The sequence below is a fragment of the Pseudonaja textilis genome, chromosome 1 (assembly GCF_049901715.1).
Source record: "Pseudonaja textilis isolate UNSWEBS1 chromosome 1, rPseTex1.2, whole genome shotgun sequence".
NCBI lineage: Eukaryota > Metazoa > Chordata > Lepidosauria > Squamata > Elapidae > Pseudonaja > Pseudonaja textilis.
The window spans coordinates 204,706,876-204,732,160 of record NC_141990.1 but is presented as its reverse complement, the minus strand read 5'-3'; the positions used below and the strand labels follow the sequence as shown (position 1 = coordinate 204,732,160).

The 25,285-nt window shown below is 32.1% G+C and overlaps 1 protein-coding gene across 1 annotated transcript in view; it reads right to left on the bottom strand.

Annotated features, from left to right (window-relative positions):
- Window positions 1–674: 674 nt before the first annotated feature.
- The window catches only part of LRP1B (LDL receptor related protein 1B), a 283,941-nt gene continuing 259,330 nt past the window's right edge, over window positions 675–25,285 (bottom strand). The window contains exons 71-77 of the mRNA XM_087925463.1: window positions 24,946–25,120; window positions 22,254–22,358; window positions 11,684–11,760; window positions 10,275–10,365; window positions 9,292–9,430; window positions 5,848–5,946; window positions 675–2,285 (exon numbers count right to left, since the gene is read on the bottom strand). Coding sequence (XP_087781589.1) covers window positions 2,145–2,285; window positions 5,848–5,946; window positions 9,292–9,430; window positions 10,275–10,365; window positions 11,684–11,760; window positions 22,254–22,358; window positions 24,946–25,120 — 827 coding nt within the window. The 3' untranslated portion in view covers window positions 675–2,144. The remainder of the gene's footprint in view (window positions 2,286–5,847; window positions 5,947–9,291; window positions 9,431–10,274; window positions 10,366–11,683; window positions 11,761–22,253; window positions 22,359–24,945; window positions 25,121–25,285) is intronic.

Here is a 25,285-nt window from a genome sequence, read left to right as displayed (position 1 = left end):
GCCAAGCAAATGTGTTAAAAATTAATCCCCCCACCTCCACAAAGTGCTTTTAAGGAATATCAAAACTGTTTAATAGACCACTTGTGGTCAGAGAGTTGCCAATCCCCCTACAGCAGCGGTGTCAAACTGGCGGCCCATGGGCCGGATGCATCACGTACAGGCCACAGCCACCCCAGCTCCGCAAAGCCCAAAAAAACATCATGATACACGATCAAGTTTGACACCCGTGCTCTACAGTGTCATTAGGCAAACTATATCATTTTCATTGTTTCCTTCATTTGATGTGAAATGGTGAATATACAACAGGAATGACATCTGTTTCACTCAAAGTTCATAGCAAGAAGATCCACTGAACTGATATCCCACTGTAATGTGATTTTAATATAATTCTCTTCATTTCATGTTTATTTGTTTCTAGTTTATGTTGCTTATGTAATATCTTTGTGCACTTAAAATGTTCAGTCCAATAATGAAATGTATCATTTAATTAAAGGAAGCCAATGTTTTTGTAGATATATAATACCTAGAAATATAGGCGGCATGACTCTTTTAACCAAGTAAAATGAAATTAAGAATCAAACAGTTTTAAACTGAAAAACTGAAGTTTTGCAAAATATGCATAATATTGTTCAAGCAAAACTGCACTTGTATTTACTTGAATCAAGTTGTTTTTTAATAAAGGCCTCAACATGGCAAAGTTTAGAAATAGGTAGTATGCATGCACAGAATACAACAAAAATTATCTTATAAAACAGCTGTTATTTTTGCAATGTTTGTACAAAGGGAATAGAGCCACCACAAACGTATTTAATCTGTTAGATTAATGGATCATGACAGCTAAAATCAGCAACGTAGCTGAGGAATGAAAAGCCCTCTAGTTTTCTGAATACTAGTGTGAGAAATACTTTGTGCCTTAAAGTTGTTTAGAAAAGATTCCATGGGTGGTTATCTTTTAACATCCTAAACAAATTACATGACATCTTTCTGCCACAATTAAAAAAAAGGCAAATATTGTATTCATTTTTTTTATTCTTCATAACAACATAAAATAAGCTAATGCCAGAGAAAGTGCTGGAAACTGATTACATTTTTACACTCTCCATAATTGAGAATGTGAGCTTGAGGTTTGTTGAAGAAGTTTTAAAATTTATTCATACTTGCTTTTAAATAAATGTGTTGATTGATACAAAAGAATGAAGACTTGTTTGCTGTAATGTTTTTGTGAAAGGGTTGAGTTTCCTCCCTCCTCCTAAGAATCTGGTTCTCCATGTGTGTGCTTATGGCTTTTTGCTCTCCTGTCAACATAGGAAAACTCATCATACACAAAGTGTGTCTGTGACTGATTAAAGAAATGCATAAAGTTGTGTGCAGACTTGGCAACACCCTCTTAGGATCAGGACTGCAGAAGAGGCCTTCTCACACATCTGTTACAGTCTCACCACTTCAAGTGGTATATCACTAAATTCACTAAGATTTTACTAAATATGAAGAATTTTTACATGGTATATATGTTTAGTATAGCTTGGACAATCACTGAATCTCCAAAACAGAATAATCTGTGCTCATGCAGGCCATTAGATGTTTTCTATAGTACTCATAGCTTCTTTGCAACCTAAAGCTAATTGGAAAAGCAAGTTATGTTTGATTGTGAAATTAGCTCTATAGTTTTAAGGTTCTGAAGTGAATTTCTAATGAGCACGAAGAGAGTAACAACCCAATCATACTTCCACTATCTGAAACAAAAACAAATTCACACACTGTACTACAGTCTTCAGACCATATTATGGAAAAGTGCAGATATTGTCTTCAGTAGATTAAGTAAAACCAAAGGAAAAAATTCATACAAAATAGATTGCCCATATTCACACTACAAATTTCTTCAAATTTTTAACAAATTCAGTATGTGTTATATCAGCAGCATTGTTGCAAATTGTACGGTAGTGCAGTTTTTTTTTCTTCATAAAAATACCATACAAATGGTCAGTCAAGTCATCAGCAAAAGAAGGACCCAGATAACCACCAACCAAATTGAAAAAATATCCAGAGGTAATGCTGATGCCAAAACAATTATAATACTGTTGGTACATAGAAAAGTAATCCTTATATTTTATACATTTATACAGTATACAAAAGATTACAGTGGATTATGCCACAGTCTCCCTTATGCCAATATCTATTTTCTTTGGAAGAAGTTCTTTTCTTTCATCCATGCTTGCTAAGGAGTTTCGGCAATTCTGCCCATCCATGTATAACTTTGCATATACAGGATTTGAATAGTTTGTTGGCTGAAAACAGACAAACATAGCAACTGTTATTTAGACTGTTGTAAGTCCCCTGAGTGAATGCTAATCAGAAAAGGAACATGATGTGCATACATTTATCTAAATTTGATAAATAAATAAATAAAAATACATCACAAGACACTAAGGAATGATTTTTAAACCAAGGAATAGAGGCTGTTATAATATTTCATCTGAGACCCTTTGTACATCAGTGATGACATACATGGGAGAATCTAAATTTATCTGGAATGGAGGAGGAGAAAATCACAGATGTCCCAGCTGATTATTTGTTTTGCTTTACAATAGACATACCCTTCCTTTATAGATCATGAATGACTGTTTATGCTTGACAAGCCCCAAAGGATTCTCATTTGGAAGTTGATTTAAAAGTTTATTCTATTCCCTAGCAGAGATATTAATGAAACACCAGCTTTGTAAAAATTAATAAAAGGGAGGGATCAGATGGGTTCCCTTTCCTTATCCAGATGTTGATTGAAGGTTGAAACAGGCTATTAAAACATAAAGGGCAATGTTTAGTCTTTACCAAGCCAAAACAGTAATGGACTAATTTCCAAGATACTTATAATGGTTTATTTTAGACCCAAATTCTGTTTTTAACTTAATCTAGAATTAGCAGTTATATCACCAAGCTATTATTAATAAAAAAGAGAGACAGGAGCAACTAACATCAATAGACATGTTCTGGTTATCTTTGGACTACTATGTATATTTGTATCCATACATATTATGTGTATAGTTTAAACTTAGTGCATTTAGACTTACAAGGGCACATAAAAAGGATGCTCAAATAGAGTTTTTCCCTTACAAGAGGGCTATTGTTAGAAGTATAGCAGAAAAAGTATCCAGGTTAATGTGCATGAAAGGGCTGAGTGGTGATGCAAAGAGCAGATAGAAAAGCAATTTTAATTTGAATTATGTTGGTAAAATCCAATATTGTGCAAAGAGCTTGAATAATTAAACTTTCTCCTTGCCTGTATCTCCCTTCGGCTTGAGTACCACTAAAAATTCCTGTTTGGGGAATCAATAGAACTTATAGACTCTGCAACTATACTGCAGTGAGACGGGAAACTGTAAATTCAAGAGTTTAATGTGACTGCTACAACATTCCTCTGCCTAATATGAAGTAATTTACCTTGTTTATTGTACCTTTGAAACTTATGACTTCAGCCTTCTCAAATAGATTTTCAGGGGAAACAAAGGGCTTCATGGTGAAGAACATGAAATATGTGAATTTATGTTTAATTTATGAAATGTTGCATTTTGTTCTAAATGTTTGCTTCTATGGACAATAATTTTATGAAGCATAAATAAGTATTGGTTCTGATAGCTACATCTCCCCTGCAGATACAGAGGCAATATAGCTCCTAATACAAGTTGATGGAAAACAAAAACTACTATATTCATGTTGTAATTTAGATTTCTTGGGTGATAAAATTAGCAACCAGAAACAAAATGGAGGACATGATGGCTTTTGGTCTGGCCAGTTTAGCTATTTGTCTGCCCTTATTTTATTGTCTGGTGGTTTATTGTACATCTCTCTAAGTGTACAGTTCAAAAGGATCTAGCTAGATGCATAGTTGAAATAATTCTGTTGTATGCCCATTTAGAAAGCAATACCTCATACCCAAAAAATTAAGATCTATTGCAATTGCACTGAAAAACATTTTGCTGATGTGCTCTTTTTTCAGTCATAAACCTAGCCAGAATTTCAGACTACAGGTCTGCCCCAAATTGCTTCCTATCCGCTTTGTGCTTAAATGAGTTCACTTTTCTGATGATCTTAAGACACTGAGAAAGCATGATTCAAACACTGAGATAAACAAAGGTCACCCTGTTTTTAAGCCTATTGAGAACAATATTGGAAACATTCATAGCATGAGTTCATGATTTAATTCACATTTTGAGTCTTCAAACCCAATTATTGTCATTATTGCCATATGCAACCAGTCCTACTTGTCCATGTATCCATAGTAAAAAATAAGTAGTATTAAATATTGCACAGAATTAAGATGCATTCTTAATGAGTGTCAAGCAGTATAAAATTGGCTGGAATATAAAAATTCATGATCAGAGAAGCTCAGCATAAAGGAGTAACAAAGTCCCTTACATTATTCCAATCATGATCAGAGAAGCTCAGCATAAAAGAGTAACGAAGTCCCTTACATTATTCCAATCATCCACTCTTTATTTTGTAAAACATTTTCCAGCAATTTTTTTTATGAAGAAGAGTCATTTTGCAGAATTGAATACATGCAAAATGATTTTCAGTTATAGAAATCACGAAAAATGAAATATATAAATACATGCATGTTTGCCAATGAAGATGATTAATAACAATGTCACTCATATTTAAAATAGTTCAAATATTTTCAACATATTATTTAGATGATTGCAAATGAGTAAATTGAGAATATTAACGTTTTTGCCTTATTTTAAAACGTATTTTGAATGTGTTTTCAGTGCATCTTTTTTTAATTGCATATATTGTGCTAATGAAACTCTATCAAAACTAAGCACATATTTATGAATATGTAAGGTTCAAATGGTTTTGGACTGCCATCATATCATCTCTGGGAGAACATCTAAGAAGTCCAAAGATTTTTCCTATTTCTTTCCCTGAAACTAAAATGGAAGAGAATCTTGCCAATGTAATGTGTGTTGTTGTACCTTAAGCCTTTAGAAAAGATTGAATCAGTACTTCCTTAGTATTAGACAAAGTTAGAATCCAAAAAGGGGTATTATGGAGAATTGTTCATGAATCACAAAATTGGGACTTCTACGGCAACCATGGAGCCAATATTGTTTATTGTTCAGATGGGAAAATGTATAGAGATGGAAAACCTGAAGAAGAAAGAATTCTGCTCTTTTCTTCTTTTCATCTTACACAGGTCTGATATCTTTTGAGAACTAAGTTTTGACATTATTTGTCCTGAAGGAAGAATCTTTCTGTTAAGAAATGAAAAATGAAAAGCTACATGAAACTAATTTCAGCGCACCCTTCCAATATAGTATAATTTGTATGTTTTGACTCTGGAAGAAAATAACTTATCACCAAACTATAAATTGGTGTGCCATGGCATATTCTTGTTGCATTTTGAGGAACAAAGTAGATGTAAAGTTAATTATGGGAATATAATTAATGTGTATAATGTTTGTTTTATGTAAAATAATAGGGGTGTCATATCTGGGCTGCAAAAATTTGGGATGGACTCTAGACTCTAGCAGAAATCTATTTCAGCTAGAGTCTAGAGGCCATCCCAATTTTTTGCAACCAAGATATGATATCCTTATTATTTTACATACAACAAAAATACACAACTTATACTTTTTTTACACAATTATTCCCATAATTAACATCACATCTACTTTGTTCCTCAAAAGTGAATAAGAATATGCTGCCTAAATGTTGTAGACCTAGTTAATAGGGAAATTCATTATTCAGTCAATATTTCTGGCATATATGTGAGAAAGCATAGAAACATTTGTAACTGTTGGAAAAGCAGTGTAATAAAATGAAGATGGAAAATGAATGACTGTTTCTCACCCCTGCTGTTAGAGGTCCTTTCAGATCAGAGCTTAGGTAGATGGGTGGTGCCGTGTGAGGGAGCTTGAAAACTGTGGGACCTCCTCCTATGTATCTGCCCTGCATTGAATAAAGCATGTTTCAAAATTTATTTTCTTATTTTAAAATAATACATCTTCCCCTTCCATTCTGAAAAGTGTGAGCAAACAGTGAGTGAAAACACATGTGTAACATTTTCCCCTTTACAGAAACAAATAAAATTAAAAAAAGCTTTTTCTTAGATTACATTCAGGAAGATGTTCATACTGGAAACATAATGGGATCAAGTTAATTTTCATTTTGTGAAGGATGTAGGAAGAAAACAAAATACAGCATATTGTCCAAACTTGATTGATTAAAAAATACCACCATATCTAATCCATTACTCAGCTATTATTTTGGAATGGAGTAACATAGGCTTTGTATTAGTGAAGGCCTACCTTTCAGGAATTCATAGAGGTGATTATTATTTGGAACAATGGGACATGTTCTCTCTGCTCCCCCATCCCCCTGAAGCAGCACCACTGGTAGGATTTGAGATTTCCCTTTTGCTAGAATAATGTCCTGCTCTTGCCCAGCCATGAATGGAACCATGGAACAACTTGCCTCCAGAAGTTGTGGAGGCTTTTAAAAAGAGACAGCCATTTGTCTAAAATGGTATAGGGCAGGGGTATCAAACTTGTATTGTCACGTGACATATTGTGACTTCCCCCCCCCCCTTCACTAAACCAGGCATGGGCATGGCCAATGTGTGACACATCTGGCCTGAGGGCTGCTGGTATAGGGTCTCCTGCTTGATCAGGGGGTTAGATTAGAAGACCTCCAATATCCCTTCCAACTCTGTTATTTCGTTATGATTGCTTGTTCCCCTCAATTTAGGGGTAAAATGTTTCTTTGATGTTACCCCCCACCCACCCCAAAAAAGGAGGGGATGGAGGGAGGGTGGAAATTTCAATCAATTGTGTCTTGTCATCATCTTTCCCAGAGTTCTTTATTAAATGGAGACCCATAAAACTTCAGGGACACCATGTGCTTCCCATGATTAGGCCCTAATGATACCATTTCTCTTAACTGTAAGAATTATTTTATTAGAAACTAAAGTACACTTTTAAAAATATATAGAGTTCCAAGACAGTGCTTATATGTACCTGAAAATATATCATATGTGGAAATATATTTTATTTTTATTGCTTTTAAAATAACAATAGAAAAAGAAAAGAAGAAACATGGCATAATGATACATATAAAAATTATATGTGCTTAAAAATAAGTGAAAAATACAGCAGAAAAATATACTTTATACCACATATGCAAAGACAATTGCAGCAATACCATTCAGATCACTGCATCAGAGAAATGTATACAATACAAAGAAGAAATGAACACGGGATCATTGCATCTGCTGACACTGATTCTGTTTAAAAAATGTTAAAATGTATTGCCTACTTAGTTTAGACAACCAAGCAATTGTGGTATTCTATCACAGAAATAACATAATATGTAAGTAACAACCTTTTATTCTTTTGCATATAATATAAATATAAATCAGGATTGCCCTTCCTATTTCATAGGCAGTAGTTGTTTTTATTTCAGAGCACATAATTGAAGATACTGATACTACAGAACATGAAAATAGATACTACCTCAGATAATTTTATAAGAATTCAAATAACTTCAAGGATGATAGACTCACCACTGCCTGTTGTCATTGTAAGCTAATTTTTTTTGTCATGTGGAGTAATCTCTTTTATTAATAGATAATGTGAAAGAAAATAACTTTTACTCATTGTTTGTGAATTTCCTGCAGGAAACTCCTGGACTATGAAGTTAAATTGGACCAATTATTAGAATATTAAGTCTGGTCCAGGAACTATTATGCTGTACTACTATTTGTATCCTACCAGTTCATATCCATTCTTATGTTCATACATTATGGTTCTGCCTACTTGCTGTCTTGTAACTATACTTGTGCTGTCATTGAAGAATCAGTAAAGGATGATGCTCTTTTGCCTCTGTAAGTGCATAATAGGAACCAGAGGAACAAGCTTTCTTGAAATAAACTGGACTTACAATGGCAAAAACACAAGTATTTCAATCACTGTTTTTTTTTTTAAACCTGCATGTTTTAAATCACAAAAATACACTTATGGAAGGGTAACCAGCACAGGCAATGTTATAATTTAAAATGCAGTATCTTATTCTAGCTTTAAAATATGTAATGTAGAACTATTACACAGATCACATCTTTATTTGAAGAGTGCACACGTTAGTTTATTGATGTGAATGAACCATCATGGATCAGGCATAAATGCACTGGATCCATTGGAGGCTTCTGCAAATGAAAGTGATTGAAATATTTTAAAAGATGGCCCTATGCCTCTACCTGATTTCTACTGGAACAGTGTAATCTTTGATGAGAGCAGCTGGAAGGAAGAGAGAGCGTCAGTGAAAGCTGCTAAAATATATGAAGAACATTTGCACGAATTGGGTATGTTTAATTTAATGACAAGAAGGATTAGAGGTGACATGATAGTGTTCTAATATGTCGGGGCTGCTACAAGGAAGAGAGGCTCAACTTATTCTCTAAAGCACATGAAGGCAGGACAAGAAGCAATGGGTGGAAACTTATCAAGGAGAGAACCAACCTAGAACAAAGGAGAGATTTCCTGACAGAAGACTTAATCAGTGGAATGGCTTGCCTTCAGAAGTTGTGGGTGTTCCAACAGTGGGGGTTTTTAAGAAGATATTGGACAACCACTTCTCTGAAATGGTATAGAATTTCCAGTGTGAGCAGGGGGTTGGGCTAGAAGATCACCAAGGTCCCTTCTAACACTGTTATTCTGCTGGTGTCCAGGGGTGGGCTACTGGAGGTTCACAGGGGTTTGGGAGAGCCCCTAGCTAAGATTCTGTGCAATCCCATTCCTGGCTGGCCCTGCCCACCCTATCCCTCTCCTCCCAGGAGTTCCCATGCAGCATGTTTTGGAGGCACGTAAGTGGAGAGCGTGTGTGGAGACTCAGGGAAAGTGAAAAATGGGCCTTCAGGAAATTCAGGAAGGCTGGAAATGGGCTCGTTTCAGCTTCCAGAGAGCCTCCGGAGCCCCGGGAGACCATTTTCACCTTCCCAGAGGCTCAAAGAAAGCCTCCAAAGCCCGGGAGGGCAACCCACCCACCATAGTGCAGGAGGCCAACACCCACCATGGCCACACCCACCCAGCAACCAGGCAGAGAATCCTTTGCTAAAATTTTTGAAGCCCACCCCTATTGGTGTCCCTTCCATCAGTAAAAGCCTCTGTTGGATCATAGATTCTCCCCTTACCAAAAGATTCCTTCCATTCATGTATAGGCATTTTTGGATCTTAATCCAGCTCAGTAGTTCACTGCCATGGAACATGACTGAGGAAGCAATGTAACAGAAATTTGATTTACCTTTCCTCGATTTAATGTGAACTCTGAAAGATTCCTCTCACTGTGATTATGCCCCACTTCATACATGTTGTACGATGGGTTTCCAATTTCTACATTGATTCCTCCATTTATTATTGGTTGTCGTCGGATGGTTTTTGTCCTACAATATATAAGAGGGAAATAGGAAATAAACCTATATAAAATAACACATGTCAAAATATTCTTCTAAAAGTTCCTAAGCTATGTCTATATTGTGGGGGGAAATGCAAATATTTACATGCTATTTATACCAATACTTATTCAATGATAACATTGGCAGAAACTTGTCCCTTGGTATTTCCTTTCTCCATGGCAGTTCCTTGGAATTTGGTTTTTAAGAACTTTTTTTTATTTCACAAGTCTCCCTGAATAACTTCATTCCATTTCGTTTAACTACGATATCAAACTCAAACTTAACAAAATACTTTTTCTTTTTTTAAAAAAAAAATCCTTTTAATCTCTGTCTATAACTTTTGCCAATGTAATATTTTTTCTTGCAGACAAGCTCTGCTTTATGTTCCTGCTGCCTCAAAGATCTATAGAGGTAAGAAAATTTTTCCAGCTAGTAATATAAATTAAAATAAAATTTCCTTTCAGTTGAGCATGAAATCTATCTCTCCGTCCACTGACCCACCCATCTTTCATATTTATATTGCTGCCCATTTCACAAAATGTAACTCTGGGTGGCATGCAATAAAAAACCTGTAAAACAGCAATATAAAAACTGTTAACACTAAAAAAATATGATTAAAAAAAGCAATGGAGCCAGTTCAGCAACTCATAATTCCATTGGGATTTCCAGGCCTGATAACAGAACCAAATTTGAGGGAGTTACAGAAAATTAAGAGGGATGAGACAATTCTATAATGTAGATGCCAATTTTTGGAAACTTCTTTGCCATATCTATGAAGCAATTTTTGCCAAAAACTTAGCAAAGGCTTAATAATAAGAAGATAAATACTTACCTTCGTTTTCTTTTACAGAGGAGCAAACCTATTACCAAAGTAGTAATCAAAGTCACCAACAGGACCAGAGGAACAATGATTGCAATGCTTCCTACAAGAAATAATATAAACATCTCTGATGGCTATGAAGCTAAAATTTGGAAAACTAACTTTGAAAAATGCATTATCAAACATACATTTGTATATCTTTTAACAAACAGATGCGTTAATAGCATTAAATACTGCACAATATTTGAAGAGTTGTATACATATCAGGTTTCAATATATTACTTTATTGTACTGTTGCCATAGGTTGCTTGCCTACTATTTCTAAACACCATTCCAAGGCCTCTTTGAATAAGTATTGAATACATCAAATTCACTGTGTTTATATCTGACAATCTTCTCATCACCCTACCTCTGTGAATAAATCTATCAATGAATCTATTTCATTAGTTTGTCATAGCAGAGCACAAGACTCCTGATTAGAGGAGAGTGGTCATGACACTATATCACTATATTAACGTAGCATAAACAAAGAATAAAATATCCCATCTGTCAAGCATAGAATGTATTTTGATTTATAATAAAAAATAACTCTTAATTCGCTCTTGAAAGTTAATAAACCAGGCAATGCAACACTTGGAACATAAAGGCAAAAATGTGCTTTTTCATACAAAATCTATTTCCAATTACTTACATCAAATACATATCTTCCTAATAAACAGAACTATGCCAGGAAAAGATCTATCTGTTTAGGAAACTGTAAATAATGCTGCTGTACATGAGCACTCTCATGCATTTCAATACATGCTTTTGCTTTGATACATGAAATATACAAAATACTGTTTAACCATTAACTATCGGAACATATTTGAATGGGACACACCTCTCTCACTCTACATATCATACTCCTTTTTTTGGTGTGTGTTTGAAGGTTGTTTAATTGAGGCCACCAGACTCATCCTTTACTGATCTGAAAATGATCTGTGGAGCTAATTCAAATTACCCAAGTTAGTGTTATATGTCATTTCTTACTAAGTTTGTTGAATTTAGGTTCCACTTTAAATCTGGAGGATGATTTAGTCATAATTTAACTCATATTTATCAAAAGGATCAAATTCAAGTAATTAGACATAGATTTAACCTATCCTAATTCTTCCGTATAATCACAATTTATCTGATCTTCATATTCTCATTTTCAATTATATTCAAGCTGCCATCTTTGCTTCTCCAAATCTACAGCTATCATTCTTTTTTTTTCTTACTATTAAATAATCATCTTGCATATTGAGCCTTTATTCCTTTTCTCTCCCCTTGTTCTGCATAAGGGCAGAAATTATAAAGACAGTGAGCTCCATATTTTTAAATATATATTGCCTACAAGAAAAACAATAGTTTAAATGTGGTATTAATTAAACACAACTTACTTGTACTGATATTATCAGACTTGCTGCTCTTAGGAGCTGGCCTTTCACACTGTATACCTGACCAGTTTGTGGGGCATCTAAAATAAGTAAAAATAGCACATTAACCCAGAGGAACAGTTTTCTACATGAATTACCATGTTTCCAAGTATCAACTATTATACTACTTTTTTGTAGATAGTCATAGATATAACATTTAATTTAATAATAAATATTTTTGATTAATTATCATAAAATTAGAACAAAATCTAAGTACAAGCCATTATAAAGGTCATTGTTAGTAGATTTATATTTCAAAACAGAAGTAATCAGAGTTAGCTAAATAATAATATCTGGGTTTTACAATGTGTTCAAATTTAAAATGAATTTACTTTCAGTTAATAGCTGATCAAAATAGATTTTATTTATAGTCTGGATTATAATAGTAACAATTACTTCTGTCCTGTGTTTGCAAATTAAAAATTAAAATTAAAAATCCTTATTAAATGACAATATTGACAATTTTGGATCATATTATTCTGAAATGAACATCTTGTTTCACTTATCATACCCTAGTGCTAGGTATTAATTAATTAAATACTTTTGATACTTTTGAGTTTGATTGAAAATTTGTTTCATTATTGAATTTACACTCAATTCTTCTTTATACTCTACCATTCAAGAGGGCTTACAATTATTTAAAATATAGTACAAAACATTAAAAATGCAACTAAACTAAAACTAAAAATCATTTACTAAAATAGTTAACAATTACAGATTTGGCCACAAAGGTGATATTATCATTTCTCTAAATACTTAAAGAATAAGAGACAAACAGAACTTTGAGGCACTGCATTCCAAATGGTGGGAACCACATAGAAGAAAGTTGTTTCTTGTTGTCAACCATTCAAGTTAGGCAAGGTCAGTAAACAGATTCCATCAATTTGATTGGAACTATATTTTTTTTTTTACTGTAAATAGACTATGGTAACAAAATCCTGAAAGCCTAATTGTATTTTGTATTCCTTCCCTCTTATACACTTCTAAATTAGAATACAGCCAGTCTGAGCTTCTTATATTTTCTCTTTTTCCTAGGCTTATAGCATGCTTCTGGATTTGTAATTATTTCAGCATAGTTTTGACTACCACTACCCCAAGTCATGTCTGTGGCAAGCTTCCATCTTGAGAAGGTTGTCTCCTGCTGATCTAGGTAAATATCATGAGTCTCCAAGACCGGGTGAGTTATCATTTAGTTTTAATATATTCATTTATTAAAAGCTGTAAAGCAGCACCTCCTTCAATCTGCATTTCCTCTTTGCTCTTTTAAAATAATGAGAAATACATCTATCATTATGATTAAATGAATTTTTCTTCTATTTTTTTTTGTCTTCACTCACATTAATTATAATGCATACATATAATGGTCTGAAATGTCTTCCGTTAATTGAGTGGCAAACTATTGTCTTTGCATGCACTGTTTAATACTATCAAATGAGTGAGGAATAATCACAAATAGTTGGACTGGTTGAAAGCAATTTTCTATGTTCCTAATGAGATGATAGAAGTGCTATGCTGGTATGCCACAACTCTTCAGCTTCGTTCTAAAACTTCAAATATAATCTAATTCCTTCAAACTTAATTTAAAGCCTGTGAGATAAAATTTGATTGTTATTACTGATTTTTAAAAAATCTTCAAATAGGTTGATATGTAAGAAAAAATATACAAAATAATTAGTGATACACATTTTCTCGCTTTTATGGAAAAAATCTATGGTTGCTAAGAGTTGACACCCATTGGATGGCACATAATCATTTTTTTTTTCATTTAAAATATGCAACTCTAGAAAAATATTGTCCTTTCTAACAATTATATATTATGTATATAAAGGAGAACCAGTTTAACAGAATCTTGGCAGTTTAAATACACATGTAATTTAAAACTTTTCTTTTAAGAGTTTCTTCTTTTCTTCTAAGGTTTTTATATAGCATGACATGTAATAAGTAACCATTAAGTAGAAGGTTCATTACATGCAAAACAACAATAACACAATAATGTCACAGAACAATTTCGTTTAATAACACTCTTATCTTCAATGACAAGAGAATATCACAAATTATTTCATAGTGAAAAGAATCTGCATTAATGGCAGAAAGTTGAAAGCAAAACAAAAAGTGTATTTGAGGGGAAGGAAAGGATTTACAGGCTATGAAACAATTATCAGAATTAATTTTAAAAAATGCTCGAAGTGACTGCTTACATTTTGATGACAACTTTGTGACTTTTATTTGCCGAAAGAATATTCTCATAAGAAATGTCATAATAAGATTTTTTTTCTAATTTCTGGACTATAGGAACATTTATTATGGAATATATGTGTGTGTATGTATGCATGTATTCAGAAAGAGAGAAATATTCACAAGATAATAAGTACATTGGCAGGTGTGACTAATGAATGTATGGAAATGCTTTTATTACAAAAATAAGGTAGTATTAACTTCACAGAATGGAAGAACGGAACTATTGCTATTAGACAAGCCTGCCTTCTGCTTGCTATATCCTCAAATGTGGCATTGAAAAGGTGAACATGGAATCCTACCTCATGAAATAGACTGAAAAAAATTGTCTTTGCAGAATGAAAAATAACTTTGCATCAAATGATTATAGCTTACTAAATTGACAGGTCCACATAAAATGAGAAATTATATTTAAAGCTACAATGTATAAGCCTATCCTAAATACAAATGGATAAACTCATCATTTTACGAATTACATAAAATATTGTTTACAAATTATATAAATAATTATGTAAGTGTTAAATTCAATCATACAACTGGTGGTTTTAGTATAACTCTGTGATTGCAGAACTTCACTTCACAACTCTTCATTTTTTAAAGTTATTTGGGTAGATCCAATAGTTTTTTAGATCTTACTACCTTGCAACTCTTATAGCTGTATCATCATATCTGTATTCAGTGCAGCTGCTGGGAGTTTTAATTCTGGATAACTGAATTCTGGATAATCCCAGATACAATGCAGTTATTTTGTCATATTTATAGATAGAGGGTTATTCCTGGATTTGCACTTGAAGAAGAAATTGTTCAATAAGGAGAGACTCCCATTACCTAATTTTGTACTATTGCACTGTGTGTGGGGGGCGGGGCGGGGGGGAAATCACAGAACTAACTCATAGATCTTTTCATTAGAGAACAGCCCAGAGATCTCTCTATGGCAACTTGCAAAAAAGTAATGACATAGGAGATATGAATTGAAGGCTATTTCATGAGCCTTTACCAATATGAAAAGGAGACTTAATAGCTGGCAGAAGGATAAAAATGCACACCAATCCTTTAATAAATATTAATTCTGTCTATGTATGTATTTATCAAGTATAAAGAAAAATAAATATTCTTTTTGCCGGGACCACACTATGTTTTCAAAATAGTTATTTGAAATTACTATTTAGTTTGATTGTATCTATCTGTGGATTTTATCATCATTAACATATTAATTTTATTCCTTGTTCACTTTATTAATTATAAACAACATCTACAACAGACATTACTTTTGTTCTAATACAACTTACTTTTACTTTAATACAATTAAATGTACTAATTGATTAATACATTTTCTCAAGGTAATATGTTTTAGTTTAATTATGCATTATAAAATGTAATGCTCTAGACATTATATTAACTAGCCGTTTTTTAGCATACTGTAACGCATGCCAATCAATTAAGCATTGAAAACATGTTAAGAACCTGGTCTTATTTTTGTTTATGCAAAAAGTTATCTCTAACATAATAAATTAAGTATATATTATACTTAAGTTATATTTTATATTATTATAAACAGATATGTTGCCAAATAAAATTCAACGAGCTCAAGATATCTAAACTGCAAAGTCTCTACTTCAGCTATAGTATATCTACTCAGCTGACTTGAGTGATCTTAAAAATGTGAAGTGGGATCAGGCTCAATTACTACTTGTATGGGAGGCAATTAGAAAATTCCAAAATGGGAAAATTGAAAACAACAATAACAAGAAGTTAGTAACATCAGACCTTGTTACCAGGTTCCCAGCATGGACATTCCATGTGATGATTAGGAATCAAGCTTTTGGGAACATCTGAACAGGCCTTTAAAGCTTCCAAGATAAGAATATTATTTTGTCCTGTCCTGTCCTGTCCTGTCCTGTCCTATCTATCTATCTATCTATCTATCTATCTATCTATCTATCTATCTATCTATCTATCTATCTATCTATTGTTTTAAAAATGCAAATTATTATTGAATGATAATATTAAAAATAAACTATAAATTATATTGCTATATGATTATTAAATAAATCTACCCATAGTTCTCACTAGAGCTACAAATGACCACATTAAAATTATCATAGATTATGCAAAGACCTGGCTCTCTGGAAAATGTTCTAAAGTTGGGGGAAGAAAAGAGAAGAAGATGATAACCAGCAAAGTAATTGGATTCAGTTACAATGGCAATGAATGCACTTTTGGAAAGACCAGGTTAAGGGCTGTCATGGAGAAATTTTATTTATGTGGCTACTAAGAGTTGACAATGACATGTAATCTATAAATCAGTCAATAGGTACTTAAATATAAAATATTTATTACTAACTTGGTAAGCTCATGAGAGGAGAATTAATTTACAAAATACTGATGTTTGTTCCCCATATTACAATACTTAAATAGAGTGCTGACTAACAAATGTTTTAAAGAAAACCAAAATCTATTCTTAAGGATCCATCATAACTTAAACAAGGCAATGATAAGAGACTGTTTCTTAAGGTGAATTGAAGGACACCCAAAATTGCATGTGCCACTGCATCCTGGACCAGTTGCAATTTCTGGATGGTCTTCAAGAACATCCCCATGCAGAACACAGTAGAGGTAAATGAGAAGGCATTAAAAGTCATATACTGTAGCTCTCACCCACATTTGGTAGCAAAACTAAATCTAGATTACTTACAAACATAAAGATTGTGAATAATTATTTAATAAATTCCCAGAATTGAAATAAATCTCCATATTTTACAGAATTAGTATATATCAGTACTATCTTAAATCTTATCTTTATGTTTGAACAAAATCTTGTCTAGGTGTCTAAATATAAGCTGCTGAGGCTCATTGTAGTAGCACAGTTACACGTTTAATAAATTAATAAATGAAAAATTACAATGTGAGCTAATTTACTATTCTAATACATAAAGCAATAAATCAGACACATGCAGTGGAGCTGACAGAAACCATTTCCCCATTCTGTCTTTCATACAGTAGTTCTATCCAATAAACACATTATAAAAGATTTGGTTGAAATGCAAACTGCATCATAAAATTAGGAAAACATAAGGATTCAGCATATAACTACATTTGTATTCTTGCACAGATATGAACTAGTTAAGTTTGCATTAAAATGCAAATTAAAACTTGAATTTTGCCTCTACATTCAAGGGTTATAGAAGAATTAGGATCAGGTAGATATTTCCATCATAGATTAATTGGTGATTTCTGGTATATATAAGAAATGTTGTGGACACTGGTTTACCATTGATGTACTAATGTTATCCTAGAAATTTGGTCTAGGATGATTCAAGGAATGGTTTTCTTTCTATTGAAAACAATTAAAGGCATAATGTATAGGTGCATTACTCATGAATAAGCTGCATTGTTACATAGGTTTATATGGAAATCAATTGTGTTAAATTCATGGGATAATTTACAGATTGACATATATAGGAATGTGTGCTAAAATACATTATATAGTTTTATATTGCTTGAACATTATTTATTTTTCCTTATCTTTTTCACATTAGTAAAGTTGATTACTTTAGCATGGAATGGCATAGGACTTAATGAAATGAGCTGACTGTTGATGATGTTCATATTATACAGGAAAAGAGAAAGAGAGACATACTAAGTTTCTGTATTTACTGAACTATCTTGGTCATTCAGGTATCCAGATAAATTCAAACTCTGAAAGTATACAATTTTATCTAATAGTGAATGTAACTAGCAAATACTATTCTACATATCCTACAAAAGAAAAGAAACACAGAAAAAATGAGACATAGTAATAAACTCATTTAAACATATTAAGTGAGAACAAACTTGTTTCAAAAATGATACAATTCTATTAATCTATATTTAACTGCATGCTCCTAGAATGTCAACTGGTAAATTCCCCTTATGACATCCATGTAATAAGCCTGCACTCAGTCATGGGCTCTCATGGGCTCGCTGCATACAAGTAGTAGTCCTCCTTGCTTAATTACCATAATTGGGACCAAAATTTTAATCATTGAGCATGTTATTGCATTATTCAATGATTGCAATTCTAGGACTCTTGGTTGCAGATCATTAGACAGAAAGAATAAAAGTGCTTCCTGCTGACATCCTCCAGCAAGCAGGCCTTTCACTTTTAAATGTTCCTGCAACCTACCAAAGGATTTCTGCCCCACAATGTGCATGGAAAGGACATTCTGCATGGTGCTGCAGGATTAGAAATAATCAGGATTTCATCTCTATTCCTATATGGAATATAGGATAAGTATGGAGCTTCTCAGTCATCCAGATCATGGTTGCCCCAAAGGTGCTTTTCAAAAGGTAACTTTCTTTAAGATGTTTAGCTTTTCATCCAAGAAGTATCCTCAGTTCTCTTTGAATGCTGGGGAATGGAAGGATTTATATGTCTTGTAATCATTTGGTTGTTAGCACTTTGAAGGTGGGTCATTAACTCTCCGAGAGTCATTGAAGCCCCTTAGGCACAGAAAAACCCAAAAGGAAAAGAAAGGAGATCGAGAAAGGAAAAGAGGATTTTTAGAGAAACATGGAAAGACTGTGGGAAATGTTTTTAGGAAATGACTGGCAACTTAAGTGGCTGACATGGAACTCTTATTTTGGCTAATGATCTTAAAAAGGCTTAGTTTAAGAATGGTCCGAAGTCCATAAAGCACTTAAGTATGTGATTCAAGGGAAGAGTACTGAAGAAGAGGATAGGAATGAGATTTTATTTACTGAACATAGACAGCACTCAAAAAGGTTGAAGAAAAGTCGAAGAGTTACTAGTTAGAACAAGACCACCTGTCTGATTTAATTAGAAAAGCAGAAAATCTTGCAACTAATATCTGCAAACCTGTAATAGCTCTAGAAGTATGAATGATCGGTCAAGATAAAAAAATCGCATAACCCCATATGCTTAGAGTTGGAGTTAAAAATGTTCTCAATTGTATTTATAAAATCATGTCTTACCAAAAGGGGAAAAAGCCTTGTTTGCATTTATATAAATTAGAAGCAGTAAATTATAACTGTAAGCTTGAAACTGAAGAAATTAAATTATTTCTGATATGTATTTTATCACTACAGTAATTTCAATAAAATTGGGGAGGGATTAGTGTTTTCAAATGGTTTATATCTTAAGTATTTTGTGTTACCTCAGAACAGAAAATTCTCTATATGCTAGAAATCATAACCATAAAATATAAATAAAATTATTAACTATTGTAACCTTATGTTCCAAAATATAAAATTATAGTTCAATTGTAAGTTTTATGGTATCAATCACAATTATATTTTGTCAGTCCTTGGGTGATGATACCATATTTCCAGCATTACTACATACTTAAATGTATTGTTTAAAGTTGTTTTTAAATTATATTTATTTCATTTTGGATTGTTTTAATGGTAGAAAAGTTACATAATAATAAATAAATAAATGATAAAAAGAGAGAAATAGTACATTATTATTTCCATGTATATATATGATATAATAATGGAAATTATTTATCCATTATAATGGAAAAGGTTATTTTTTGTGTTTTTTTCTAGCTTTCATCCTCACACAAAAAATAAAATAGAATATATACACTGAAAAATTATGATGTACATTTTGGTATAAATATAATAATGGATTACATTCATAGCAATTATAACAGTGAGATTTGCCAGAGAGGTCATATTTTATTATTATTTAATGAAGAATTATATTTGTATTAAATGAAATACAGATTGCATTATAGTTTGCATTGCTCACCCAGACCCTAAAAGATACTTTGAATAATTTTAACTTTAAATCTTAAAATATATTCTTCCATTTTTTTCAATTAATTGACAATATGCAAAGTTGAAAAGGAAGAACAATAGAATAGTTAAGACTAGAAATTAGAAAAGTTAGGAAATATAGAAGGATGACAAGAAAAAGTGAACATATCTAAGACTGACTGGTGGTGAAAGTAATGATATATTTGAAAACTGATAATGGATCAATTCACATTACATGGAATATGATTCTGTGCAACAGTTTTTGCATATAATATCTGCCACATTTTAAAGATAGCAAAAAGGTGGGTTGGCATAAACAGATGTAAATTTTTATGCTGATATCAAGAAGAAAACTTAACAATCTGAACAGAGGTCAGCTTTCAGTTAGACAACCAATCTAGAGCCCAATACAGGAATAATTCTGATGTCATGAACTTGGAATTATCTCTCACTTATATTTATTAGCAAAAAGCTAATGTATAGTTAAGTAAGCTTAAACTCAATAGAATGTGAATTCTCTATGAGACTATGCTCTGTCAGAAAAAAAACTAAGTATGAATTTTATTCATCTAACCTGAAGCTATGATTTTAAAAACAACGGAAAATTAAGACAGATGTAGTTTATTTCTTGAGGAACACTGATCTAGGAAACCTATTTCTTTCTGAAACATACATACAATGGTAAATAAATTCTAGGTAATGAAAAGATTAAGATAGCTTGGCTAATTTGCTGTTATTGTAGTAATTGCTTTTTAAAATTATTTTCTTATTATTGTCACAAAGCTATTTGTCACTTCAACAGCTGACAAATTGTCTACTTGTTCTATTAACTAGAATAGAATAGCATATGATGAATTTGTGTATAATTTGCCTTTTTTATAAACATTGTTCTATTTAAAGACAGGGTTATTTTCTAAACATCCTGATGTCATATTATTTCATTATATAGTAGCATAAAGTTTTGGCTTAATAATAAGGGAATGTTACATCCAATGTTGTACTTTTTAATATAGTCATTAACAAATTTTCAAACAACTAAATTAAATTACACAAATGAACCCTGAGGTTAAGAAAAAGTTGCAAGATGATATGGATGTATATGATCTGAACCAATGAACTGTGGCCTGAAATGATGTCACAAAATGTGCAGCATTAAGTGGAAGGTTAAACCTACTTGCATCTCGGTTCATTAAACGCAGTTAAAGTGCAAATTCCCTCATTCTGACAGTAGTAATCACAAGGGTTCACTTTCTGGTCACAGCGCTGATTTTTAAACCCCACAGAGCATCTGCAGAATTTCAGTAAAATACAGCTAAATAAATAAATATTCTCCCTTTGTTTTTTTTTTTTTTTTTGCTGATATCTTTTAAATGCAAATACATAGCTGATAAAATGAACAATAAGCAAATATGCTCCACCTGATCATGGTAAGTCCAAACTATTAGTTTCATTAAATCTTACAGCTTGGAAAACCAAGCTAATGTGGGTGCAATCCTGTCAAACATAGAACTGGCACAGAATTCAACAGAATCAATTTGATCTTTCTTCTATTGTGGTAAACAGCAAGATACAAAGGCAGGCACTATGTAGTGCCTGATAATTGCTGGCCAAGAGAGATTAAAGTCTACCTCTAACCTTCAAATACCCCTGGCTGAATGTTACCTAAATTCTGAATTAATTCAAGTTTTGCACCAGTTGAATACACTGACATTCCATACATAATAGTATCCCAATGTATCAGGTTATTATCCAAGACAAAGGACAGAAGCTAATAATTCTATATGCAGTCTCTGTACCCATATTAGAATTATGATCCTGCCCAAATATAATCTATTCTCATGGAAACACATGTTGCATTCCTTTTTTCTCCAATAATTTGTAATAAATAAACACATTTTTATTCATCACCCAGCAATGATGTATTTGGAAGAATATCATTACATCCAAATATCTGACAATCTTTTCCTATAACAGAACGATTAAGGATTCTTTTAATGAGCACTTTAAGGACAATTACATTGAAATGTTTCACATACATTAAAATTAGGATACTCAGTTTAGACTTATTTCATATAGAGCCAGTTACAAGAGTGAATTTTACCTTTATAGTTACCATAACACAATTGCAATATACATACATATTAAAAGGTCACATCATATGGATAACTATGATTTAAGAATTAATTTAAAATTTGGATTTTAAATGCTTCCTTAGTACAATACTATTTCCACAACATTGCAAGTGTTATAAATATATTCATAACAATATATTTGTCTTTGAACAACAGATAATATGTCTATATCTCTAAGTAATGCAATCTATATAATAATTAAAATAGATAACATAGAAATAGTATCATGTAGTTAGGGGGTGCCATTCTCCTGTCCTTGCCATTGACAATTGTCAAAACCAAAGCCAAATCTGGAGCAAATTTTCATTATCATGGTATCACTCTGAAAGAAGAAATTACTTTGGCAAAGTGGCATTAGGAATCATGTGGATATAAAGATGCCCAAATTATTTCATGATACTCACAGACAGACAGGTATATTTGTCTCTATATCCAACTGGCAGGTTGCACCATTGTAGCAATAGCCATCACATAATTGGCAGCTGGATGCAATTTTTCCATTTGTGCAGCTATGATTTGTAGGAGGAAAACATGTCACTGTTAACTATGCCAGTGCTGATGAATGGGGTGCTTCAGTCATTCTATTTTTTTTAATAGTATGTTAAATTACTTTCCTTGGTTAATGAAGAAAGCCATTACAGGCTGCTCAGCTTAACTTAGCATGGTTACTCAATCAATTATATGTTTGGTATGTTCAACAAACTATGCAGCAAGATCAGAGACCTTGACTTGGGGCGTAGTTGTTATAATAGATGTTGACAATTTTGTTATTTAGTACTAGATGAGTGATTCTAGTGACCAGAAACAATAGCTTTACTTACTTTTAATATCATGACAACTTAAAGGCATGTGTATTTATACAACACAAGATCTTTATCTCACTAATAACATTATTATCAAGGGAGTAGAAATATGAATGATTTCCATCTCTGTTTCTTTGTTTATATGCTTTGCTGTGGCCATGCCCCAGTAACAGTTTAATAACGCAGAAGTAATGAAAATAATTGATTGTGGGAAAACCCACTACAAAATATTGAATATGTTGTGAGGAAGATTAAAATATTTTTAAAAATGTGGTCTTAAAATAAAGATACTTACCAAGAATATGAACGTGGAAGACCAGAAGAAATTGGAAATTAAAACTGGTCTTAAAGTTGTAAAAAAGATACAGTACTTGGGGCTAATTCTTACTGATGAAAATTCTAAGCTTTATAGAAATAATTATGTTAAAATATGGAAGGAGATAAAGTCATATTTAAACAGATGAGAAAAACTAGGTTTGTTATTGATGGAAAGAATGTTACTTCTATTCCAGACAACACTGATATTGATTAAAGATTTTTCTTCTAAAGTGTCAGAAAGATACCGTATAACTAAATTTATTTGAAAAAAACAAAAACAAAAAAACAAGAATTAAATATAAGGTTTTATAGGATGCTAAAGAAAGAGATAATGAAGAAAATATTGAAAATATAAATGGAACCTGAAGCTTTTCTTTAAGGTATTATGGATAAACCAATCGAAAAAGAGCTTGGGGCACTATTTTTTTAAATGGTGCTGCTGTGAGGATTGTACTTGCTAAGCATTGGAAATGAAAAGAGGTGCCAATTGTTGACTGTTGGGATGGGATTGGGGTGGAGATTGGGAGGGAGAAAGGGATGATTTTGCGTATGTACATGTATGTGCTCACCCACTTCTATGGCCTGGTTTTGAATGGGTTGTAGCCTGGTACTAGGCCACAGATTGGGGGTTGAGGAGCCCTGGACGAGATAAATTTATAAGAGACTGGAAGTTATTTTGTGGACTTTCTATATATTAAATACAATAACAGAGAGATTTGATGATTAATGTGCTAACATTAATGTCTTTTTTTCTTGTTTTACTTATATATTATGATTAGATGTTGGGAAACTTGATTATTGGACAGAGACTTTGTCATCTGGAGTATTTGTTTATTTAATATAGTAGTTTTGTTAAATAAGGATAGGAAAGCTATCAGGTTTTTTAATTTACTTTTCAGTATCTAGCCGTAGTGTATTTTTTATATTTAATTTTTATGTTTATGTTTAATGATAATGTTTGTGTTTAATGTTAATATTTGACATTTAAATTTTTCTTTTTTTCTTTGTACATTTTTTTTCTTATTGTTAGTGTTGGTTGGTTGTTTTTCTATTTTTCTGTATTGTATTTTATTCTTGTTGGTAAAAGAAAATAACTTAAAAAAAGAAAAAATAATGAAAAATATACTATCCAGCAGATGTAATCTTTATGTATTCTATAATAGCTGAGATATGATCTTTATGTATTTGATAATAGCTAGTAAGGGCCAATAATTCTTCTAAAATTGGAAGTAATATTTCGCTTTTCAGTTTTATTGATACAAATCTGATATTAACATGAATTTCTAAAAATGACATTAAATTTTAATTCCTGGTAGATTACTTAACAAATTCAAGGAGCAAATTGCACTACATTTTAAATAATGCTCTTGTATAAATGTGTGTTTGGAACTATCATTTTGATTTTCTCTACCCTTTTAGTTTTTCATTCAGTTAAAACTACAATATACAGTATATATTTTAATTAATTTTTCATGAAAGGCAAAACATAAATATTTTAATCTATAAATTAATTACTATGGGACATTTACAATATGGAAAATGTATAATTAAAATACTTTCCCACAATAATACATCTATGCACATATTTTTATAACAGAGCAGATGGCTACTGCAAATTGTACATTAAGGTACACTATTCAGAGAACACCCAAAATTCCCTATCTGATTTAATTAAAATCTACTAAATTAATTATACACATGTAATAAATTTTGATTTTAACGGATATAAAAATCTTTCTTTTTTGCTGGAGTATTTCTTACATGGTAGCCTAATTATCATGTCTATACAAGCCTGAATTCATAGTTCATTTTATATTTTAAAATCATATTTTAATTCATATCTGCTCAGCTTACTGTAGTTGCAGATAAGGCAGACTTGATCTATCAACAATAATATTGGCTTGCCCAATATTTACAAATATATTGAAACATTTCTGGCTATTCAATTACATGATTTATCACAGCTTTAACTTACTTGCACATTATGTCATCATTTTTCTTGTCTATGATGCATTGACCTCCATGACATTTTTCACATTTGTCTATTTCACATTTTGCACCTTCATATTGTAGAGGACAGAAACATTCTACACTGCCATCATCAGCAATGATGCAAGATTCAGAATTAACACAATAATGGTGGCAAATATCTGCAATGAATACACACATATACATACATAAGACATTATAAAATTATCCTCTTATAAGCATATTAATAAGTTGTTAGAATCAATAATTATTTTAATAAGTTATGAAAAAAATCTTTATAGGACATGAACATATACACATATATACATTTTTCAAAGACATAATCC